General features: G+C 42.6%; 1 protein-coding gene across 2 annotated transcripts in view; it reads left to right on the top strand.

Moving 5' to 3' along the window:
• Positions 1 to 3079, top strand: part of SNX2 (sorting nexin 2) — a 56074-nt gene extending 52995 nt beyond the window's left edge. For both annotated transcript variants that reach the window (XM_019516820.1, XM_019516821.1), the window contains 3 exons: positions 1495 to 1575; positions 1693 to 1764; positions 2587 to 3079. In XM_019516820.1, the coding sequence (XP_019372365.1) occupies positions 1495 to 1575; positions 1693 to 1764; positions 2587 to 2637 (204 nt within the window). In that variant the 3' untranslated portion in view covers positions 2638 to 3079. The remainder of the gene's footprint in view (positions 1 to 1494; positions 1576 to 1692; positions 1765 to 2586) is intronic.
• Positions 3080 to 9859: the final 6780 nt, after the last annotated feature.

Genomic DNA, 9859 nt, shown 5'->3' with positions numbered 1-9859 from the left:
GGATTGAACCGGGGCTTCTCCCAGGCCTGCCAGCACTGCCTGCCTCACCCCAGTTGGGGAGCAGCCAGGGGAGCCTTAGCTTCTCCTGGGTCTGCTGGCTCAAGTCAGGGCTCATCCAGCTGCTTCCCCAGCTGCTCCTGCCGGCACTGCCTAGTGCTTGCCTGTACAATCTGTGGCCAAATCTCCAAATTGATCCGGAGGCTTCCGATTTGATTCGGAGAGATTAACGGGTCTCCCAATTCAATTTGGATTCGGAGATTTGGCTGCCGAATCGACCCGAATCTTCTCTGAATTGAATAGACTACCAAAGCTTCAAACAGCCCTAGTGAACATAGTTCAGAGCCATCTTTTCCTGTTAGCAATTGGGCCATGCCTCTTACTGGTACAGTGTTGCTTACTTTGTACATCAGTAGCCCACTGCTGTAGCTTGTGACTTTATTTAGGTCCCTTAAGAGAAAGTAAGGGGAATCTGAATAAACATACAGCAAAACTAAAAATCTGAGAACTTTGTATAAATTCCTTTTCCAGTGACTTTTTAAATTAAGTAGTCTCCAAATAAAACACTGCACTGCATCCTTTCTAATTGACTTGGTCTTGTTGCCAGATGAAGAAAGGACTCAAAAGAAGGTAATTCATTAGCAGATCAAATGAACATGTCAATCTCAGTCCACCAGATGGAATCTTGTCCTAAAAAGTACTAAGCTGCAAACAAATTTTGGCTTTTTCTACCTTCTGAATTTATAGTCTTCAGTATTTGACTAACTCGGTATATAAGAGTAACCTCAGAAAATAGTATGATAACTGTTATAGGCATCTAACACTAAGAGGAAAACAGTTGAAGATTCCCCATAAACCAGGCCTAACTAGTGATTGTAGAACAAACTTCACCACAGTAAAAATATTTTTATGGTGTGCAACCAGATTTCTAAAGCAGTGATTTTCAGCCTGTGCTCTGCAGACTCCTGGGGGTCTGCAGAATATGTCTAAGAGGTCTGCAAAAGATGACTATGATCAATCAAAAATGTGAATACTCGCACTTAATATTCAGTGAGGTTTGCACTTCCATTCAAAATTTTTTAGAAATCCTCAAAAGGATTGAAAATCGTGTACTAAAGGAACAACCAATTAAATTGTATCTAAAATATTAAACTTACAAGCACTACTGGAAAAGGTTTCCCCTAAATGTTTTAATCTATATTTCTCTGATGTAAATAATGGGCACTTGTTAGTTTAAAAAAAAATATATTCAGGAATTTTTAAGCAGCTTTGAAAGGCTTTTGTTAAATACAGTATTAGTTTGTTGACATGGCTGCTACCTTGAGTTTCCTCAGGTGTTTCTTGGATGTCAGTTAAAATAGTAGTCCCTCTTCATCTTGCAGAGAAAGCATTTAACTACTATTTGGTTAAAATGTTGCTGACTTAGTTTTGGAACAGTATTTGCTCTGTTTATCTGAATAGTTAATGTGAATTTTTGTGTGTGTTTTCTTTCCCCAGTGGGAGACAAAAGTTCAACAAGGGGAGAGAGATTTTGAACAGATTTCCAAAACCATACGCAAAGAAGTGGGAAGATTTGAGGCATGTATAATTTATGCAAGTAGTAACGGTCACACTTCCAGTAATAAAAACAATATTCCAATTAATTATAGATTAATTTTGGAAGATTAATATGTTAATCTGTTTGTTTATTAACAGAGGGAACGAGTGAGAGACTTTAAAACTGTTATTGTCAAGTACTTAGAATCATTAGTGCAAACGCAACAGCAGGTAAGCTAGAGTTTTACTTTATAAAAATGACTTCTTGTGGGGTTGATTCATAACTTGATGCAAAACTATTTATTTAAAAAAATCTGGTAGAATAAGGCTGGTTCTCTAAATTTTACTAAGATTACACTGGAAGAGAAGGGGAAAAATAACTTTCACAAGCACTGATATTGTCCATCTTACACATTATTATCCTGCCTGTTTATTTACTTTACTCCAGTCTACTCTCTAAAGTGGGAGGAATACTTTTTATATTGGTTTTTCCCATCAGTGAATAACTAAAGCAGTTGTGGATTGGCAAATTTAGATATGCTGTTTAACAAATTCTACTACTGTAAAAACCATTGTATGAAATGACAACGTTGGCATAGTATACAAAGAAAAGCAAGATGTATGAAGTTATGCTGAAAATACTTTACTAGTGTCTACCATACTTATTTGCTTCTAACTTTTTCCAAATTACTCAGCATGCAAGAACTTAAAAGTAAATCCAGTTTCTATAAACACTGTTTAAGTGTGCCTTATTTTTGCATGTAATATCATAATCCTCTAGATTTAAATACCCAAATTAGAGTACATCTCAATGCATTAAACTTTCTCCTAATGGAATAGGAAAATGCCTAGCTGTGACTTTCTTAATTTTAGAAGTGTGTGCATGATTTGTATATAAATGGGTGAACGTGAAAGAGTGTATAGAGATGGCTCCATTGCAGTAAACTGAAGTAAGCATAACTACTAAGTTCTTTTGTAGCTTCTGCTTTGGTAGAACATGGGTGCTTTGGGAAATGTGCCATTTGTAACGATTTTTTTTGTCTCTTTCCCAAGCTGATAAAATACTGGGAGGCATTCCTACCTGAAGCCAAAGCCATTGCCTAGAAAGAAGAATATTCCAAATCCGAAGACACTCTGGATGTTTGTCTGGTTTAAAAGCTAAATTCCACAGTGAAATCACTCTAAAATCATCCAAATAAACCACTATATATTTTATGAATTTAACATGTGGCTTTTTTTATATACTACAGCATTTTATTAACAAGCTGCATGTCCTGACCCTCTTTGAAGTGGACTGTGGCATGACATTCTGCAATACTTTGCTGAATTGAACACTATTGTGTCTTAATAATTGCACTAAAATGTGCGCTGCAAGGCCAGAAAGTTGATATTTTTGTTCTTTACAATATGTTCTGTAGTATGTTTATCTGATCTTTATGAAACAAATTTAATTGCATTGATTTAATGTTCACTTAAACATTCCTGTAAAGAGAGAGAATCATGTTTTTGTGATTTAAAATAAAGGGATGTATCTTGTGCAACATTATTTACATGTTTAACTGTGTTTTTCCCCATCAGTAGTTCTAATTTTTTTATTCTGAGTGTTTTTTGCAATAGAATTAGTCTGTTCTTCGTAAAAAAAAAAAAACAAAAAACCTAAAAAGAAAACCGAAGAGTTAGCATTTTCTGAAGGGTGCCTTGAATCTATTAAGGGGTGTCTTGAGTCTGTTGATCATCTTTTCATCAGATTTTTCCCTTCTAGCTCTAAGAGGTAATGGTCTTCATTGGTAATTACTGATAATAGATAGTCTTAAGGTAGTTGTAAGGGTGATTTTTTGCCTTTTATTTTTGCTACTAGCAAAATTGCCTGTCAAGAACGATGGGGGATGGGGAGTGGGCGGGGACAGAGCCCCAGCCACCCCACTGCCCCGGCCCTCTCTCCTTTCCCTCCTGCTGCTTGGGGTCCGAGCCTGCTCCCTGCCTCAGTGGTGGGGAGAAGGGAGGAGTGGGTCTGGGCCCGATGCGGGGGAGGACCAGGCTTGAGGACCAGGCTTCTTATAATATTAGAATAGTCAAATTTTCTTGGCTAGCACTTATTATGTCTTGCCTCTTACTTTTAATCTGAGCTTTTCATGCATCTGTTCTTAGCTTAGTGTCTAAAAGACAAGATTCTACCTGGATCTTTGATCAAACCTTAACTTACTCCCACGCTGTCTCCAGCTTGCTATTTTTTTATGTTTCTTTCTTTTAAGCCCTTACGTGAGCACTTGCTCATTTAAGGTCATAAAGTGTCTGTTTTGTATAATCACTTGCAGCACTGCATATTCTGCAGTTTGTTCACCCACCATAGGGCCCATTTCCTATTGGTGAATAGCAGCTTTGGTACATTTTTTGAATTGCATTGCACTTTCTGCTTCCTCTTGCATAATGAACCTAAAGTCTTGATTTAACTTATTACTTCTCCCTCCTCCAAGTAATTGCTAGTGAATTGCAGCTGCAACTGATTCCAGATCTTGTCTGTGAATATTCTTGGCCCAGTCAAAGGCATAAGCACAATATCGCTTAGTGTAATACTTCATTTAAGTGTTAAGTTGTTCTTTTGCTCTTGCTGCTTAATAGCCTAGTTATTTCCACATTACAGTTTCTATATTCTCTGTTAATACCGAACTCCAGTGTTTTGGAAGAACATATCCATCCACAGAACCTGTTTTTTGGAGGTCTTGTGCATTAGTTTCAGAGTAGTTCAAGGTACAACAGTGTGTTCTGCCATCTCTTACCCTCTATTTTCTAAGTATACCATGTATTAAGGTGGTATGTTTAAAATATTTACTAACAGGTATTTATGATCTAAATGTATTCCCTGTGATAATTTTAGGGTTCCTATTGGTAAATTCTCTTTACCCACTCAGGCTAAGTTCAGATAGTCAAAAAGCCCAAGGCCGAATTGATTCTCTCGTTGTAGGTTAGTGTAAGCTGCATAAATTGAAACACTAAGCAAATGAACAGATATTCACTTTTCATTCTGGAAATGCAGCCACTGCCTGCAGTGGCCCAGGTCAGAAGCCCAGGCAGGGAGGGGCAGTGCTACAGCAAACCTCCCTGCTCAGCTGGAGGAGACAGCTTGGGCCAAGGCTAGCCCGCTCACCCTGCAGGAGGAGGGGAGGGGAGTGTGGGAGAGATGCAAAGAGTCCTAGGAGGCTGGGGGACTGTGAGCTAACTTGAATCTGGAGGGTATCTGGGACAGAAGTTCAATAAACTGATTTAACCTAAATCAGTTAAGTCTGATGCAACATCCATCCAGGTTTATCTTAAACCAATTTTAGCCACTTTGAAAGCAGTTTGTGCACTGAACGTCTGTTGTGTTACAGATTTGAACCGGGTTCCAATCACTTATACTAGTTTGTGTGTAATTTCTGTCCCTAGTCCCAGTTTTTCAAATTTTATCTTCTGGGCTTTGTTTTCAATGCTTTTTTGCTACTTCAGTGTAAACTTCATAGTAATGACTACAGCTGCCCCACCCTTTAGTAGGGGCTGAAAAAAAACACCAGACTAAACTCCCTCCACTCCTTTTCCCCCCACACCCCTCCCATTCTGAAACAGCTCGGAGTCTGGGAGGCAGCACTGACGAGTTACAGAAGGTGCTGTGTTTTGTAATGTCTGCATCTGAACCCTTATGCAATGAGAGTTCAGATTTTTGCAGGATCACACCCTTTTAAAGAACTTGGCAGCTGTGCACTTCTGTTTGGTCACAGTTGTAGAGAGCTTTCAGGGGCCAGATCAGGGAAAATCGTCACTTCTGTCTGCACCCTTTTATTGATGAGGCATAATGGAAAAGACCATTTATTTATGTTTGTTAAGTACAATTTTATGATCATCAGTGCTGCCCTAAAGAGATATAAAAGAAAACTTGGATGTGGAGAAAAGCAAGGAAGGAGACTCCCATGCTTCATGCTTATTTCGTAAATCTAAGTTGGAAGGCTAGGGATTTTCTCAAGCTCATGATTTCTTGTTTAAGTTTGCTTCCCCTTTCTTTTGAATAAGGGAAATTTTAAAACTAGTAAGAGACTAATTTGACAAGGCTGCTGAAAACATTTTTGAAGCTCTATGAGGAAATTAAAGTAATCCAATCTATTGTCCTCTTACATATCAGCTCTATGAAGAAAAATATCCTGAGACGTGATCGTGGGGAAGAACTTGGAATATAGTTTTGCTCTACAAATAGTGTATTCATACACTAATGTTATGCATAGTGTGTTAATTTGTCAATAGGATGCTTGTTTTCCTTACAGTTCCCTATCAGATTAAATGACAAAGAGAGGCAAGAAGAAATGGCACAAGATAAACTGCTTCTCAATAAATGCTTTAGAATTAGTGAGACAATGGATCTTCCTATTCTGACATTGTGGACAGATCAAAAACTAGAAAACTTTCAAAGGGGCATCTTTTGGAGGGGAGAAGTTGGAGTTTATAAGAAACCAGGCTGACAACTCATGGAGCACCTGAAGAATGTAAGCCTGTCTGGATGACCATCAGAGGACAGTAACATTTAGGTGTGCAGATTTTAACTTGGCAAAACCATGGTTTCTTCTCCGAGTACTTTATTCTTCCTGTTTTAAATAGTGATTGGATATTTTAATAAGGCAGTATTGCACCTACAGTTCTTCCTTTTGGTTGTTTGTGACTAGTGGTGTGTCTGCTAAAACATTCAGCTGGAACTCATGGGAAGGCACTATTAAGAGTGTCCTGTTGAGCCCAAGATGGTGATTCTCAACCAATTGCTGCAAGATCCTTTGTAAGAGTGTTGTTGGGTGCTGTGCAATATTAGCAGTGTTAGGTTTTCAAACATCTATGCAAGATTAACAAGATAAATCCAAAGCTATCAAATAGGAATGCATAGTGTTAGAGCAATGGTCTCCAACCTATTATAGTAGGAGATCACCTTTGGCACTTAGAAGTAACCCAACATCTATCATGTGCCGCCACCCTCCAGAAGGTAAGTCTGTGGGGCGGGAGGGGATCAGATGGGGGCAGATAGAGGCAGAGGGAGAAAAAAAATTCTTTGGTGGATCTTCCTGGCCAGGACCCCATTCAATTTACCCCTGCTCCTGCCTCTGTGGCACTGTCCCTCACTGCAGGGGCCTCAATCTGGCCCCTGCTCCTTCCCTTCCCAGTGGACTGACCTGCTGGACTGGGGGTGGGGTTCATGCATGCATGCACATGTGCACTCACCCCCCACCGCAGCCTTGGATCCAAGAGGCTCTAATATCTACCGGTCAACTGAGATTGACCAGTTGGTGTCCACTATGTTAGAGACATTCTTCAAATTCAAGACCAAATTTAGGAATGGTGCCTTCTAAACTGACCAAATGTACGAATACAGAATGGGAGATAATTGGCTAGGTTAGTGATTGTCAACTGGGGTACACATATTCCTAGGGCTATGTAAAAATTCCCAGAGAGTAAGTATACCTGATGTGGCTGATTAAATGCCATGTGTGCACAGCTGAAACACTGCATGCAGGTGTCCAGGGAGACCATCTGGATCTGGCTGGCAAGTGTTATGGGGGAATGGGGGGGTCAGATTGAGGCCTCAGTGGTGGGGGAGGGAGTGCAACTGGGGCAGGACCTGCCCAGCTGGGAAGTGCTTCAGCCACTCTCTAGTACTCCCTGTAGCCCCCACCCCACAGTCCCCTCCCAATGCTGCCACCACTGGCCCTGAGCACAGCACAGCCCAGCGCTGGCTCCAGCTCAGAAGCAGTCTGCCTTCTCCGACGCAGATACCCCTGTGCCCTCCTGGGGGTGCGCATAGCTGTCCCGTGCAGCTCAGTCCTGCACCCTGCCCCAGCTGGGCAGCTCGTGCCCCAGCCCCCCTCCCTCTCCCACTACTGGGCCAGCCCTCCCTCACTTAGCATGCAGATCCAGGGGCACATGGCCGCTTGCCCTCCCCGTGTGCATGCATCAGTGGAACCACCACCCCTTCCCTGCACCCCCCAGATGAGCTGCTTGCAGCTCCATTCCACGCTCTGCCCTGGCTGTGCAGCCCCAGGTCCACTCCCTCCCTTACCGGGGTGGCCTCAATTTGCCCCTACCCACCCCTTAAAAACAAGAAAAAAATATAAAGGGGTACCTGAGCTGGAACTTTGAGTGAGAAGGGGTGCACTTGTTAAAAAATGTTGAAAACCCATGGGCTAGGTAATAGCACTGATGAGACATTTGAGTGCTTTCATAGATTATAGAATAGGAATGGCCAGAGTTATTCGCATCCGCTCCTCCACTAAAGTTCAACAGTTGGAAAGCTGGAGTTACAGGAGGTGCCAGGCTGCACTGTTCCCCAAAGCTGCCTCAGGGAGAAGTGGGTGGCTCTCTGGCCCACTTCCGGAGAGCCACAAGTACTGTGTCAGCAAGCCACATGCAGCTCTGAGCCCCGATTTGGCCACCATGAGACAGCAGTGTGGTACAGTTGCAAAACAGCAAATGCAACTTGGACCTGTATTATAACAGGAGTAGTCTATGTAAAAGTTCAGATATGGTAGTACCCCTCTACATGGTTTACTTAAAACTTAGCCGAAGCATTTTGAATGCAGTTCTGGGCTCTGCATTTTAGTAAGACTTAAACTGGAAAAGATCTGGAGACAAGCAAGACAAATATAAATGCGTTGACATACAAGCTTATATGAGCAAAGGTTGAGAGACTAGTTATATTTCCTTTGGAGACTGGAGGAGAGGGGGTGCATAATAGCAGCTTTCGAATATTTGAAAGGCTGTCTCTTTGTTTCTGTGTTTGTTTTGTTTTATTTTGTTTTTAAAGCGGCAGAGAGAAACAACTGTTGTTTGCCACAGAGAAGGATACAAACAATGGGATCAATCAATATCTGCAACCTCAGATTTGGATTATCCCTCCAAAGACCTTCCTAACTTTTTAACAATGTCAAGGCAATGCAACAACCTACCAAAGAAAGCTGGGAAATCACTTTTGTTTGGAGGCTTTCAAAAAGAGGTTGGTAAACATTTGAGATGGTTTAAAAATCCCACATTCTGCATTTTTGGGAAGGGTGAGCTAGACTACCCTTGAGGTCTCTGATTCCTGTCTTGTTTTTGTTTTGTTTTTTTAAAGGAGGGGGGAGATGGTTCTTCATCTGCATTTTGGACATTGTCTCCTTTTATGATGCCTATTGAAGGAGACAGCCTTCATTCTTCGAAAAGCTGTTGTACAGTATAGGGGAGGTTCCTCAGAAATGCAGAGGTAAGTCTCTTGCTTCAGATACTTCCTAATGCTCAAGCAGATCATTCTGGACCTCAACCTCAAGTTTCTGACTTTAGAAGATGTTGCTAATCCCGTTTACAAATTGGCAAGGTATGTGGTGCTCTGGTTGTTATAATTGTTGCTTATTTTCACAAAGCAATAAAACTGACACGCACGGTTTCTACAGTTGTATGGGAGCTATTCTCTTCCAGTTCTAGTTCCTGTGCAATAGTCTTGAGTTTTACGGAAGCCAGGACCTTTCTTTTAGAAGAAAAGTTTATGAAAATTAGAAGTTGCCTTAAATGTTGGATCAACCTGGGCAGACAACACCGTTCTTAGGTCTCTGTTACAGACTCATCACCAGGGATCTGGTTTTCAGTTTCCCCTTGCAGGCTGGCAGAGTTGCAGCCTGCAAGGTGCTGCTTAAGCCTGGGGGGAGCAGGAGGAGGGCAACTGGAGGTAGGAGGTACCACATACACATGCACACAATACACATTCACATGGCCAGCAACACAGCTAGGCAGTGTGATGGAGAGCAGCTCTCTGTAGGCATATCTATTGAGGGTGGGGGGCAATAGGCGGTGTGGGGGGGCCAGGAGGTGGTATAGGTGACGTGGGGGCCATAACTTGTGGAGAGATTGAGGCGGTGGCTCTCATTGAGCCTGCACAGTGAGGAATGGAGTGGGGCAGGGTTGGTGGCTAGGGCTAAGGCCAGAGCAGGCAGGAACATGTGGCTGGAGGGCCTGGCCAGGGAGTGGAATGGAGCCACATGTGGCTTGTCCTAGTGGAGGGCGTAGCTCCCTGCTGCTGCAGTCACTTTGGTGGAAGGTGGGGCGCCTCCCTGTTGCTGCTACATGTGCTCATCGGGAGGGGGTGGCTCCCTGGTGTACACCCTCGTGAGGAGGGGTTGGGCCCATATGTAACACATTATGGGATCATGGGGGGGGGGCATGTGCCACCCATATTTCACGACCATGCAGGGCATGGGGTTGCAGCCTGGTCCAACTGGCACCAGACAGCGAGCATGACCTGGCATGGAAGAACAGTGGGGCAGGAAGGTTCAGTGCTGCCACCACCAGGAAT

This window comes from Gavialis gangeticus, unplaced genomic scaffold (assembly GCF_001723915.1).
Source record: "Gavialis gangeticus isolate Ggan-Ray unplaced genomic scaffold, GavGan_comp1, whole genome shotgun sequence".
NCBI classification, from domain to species: Eukaryota; Metazoa; Chordata; order Crocodylia; family Gavialidae; genus Gavialis; species Gavialis gangeticus.
This window is presented reverse-complemented; position numbering and strand designations above follow the sequence as displayed.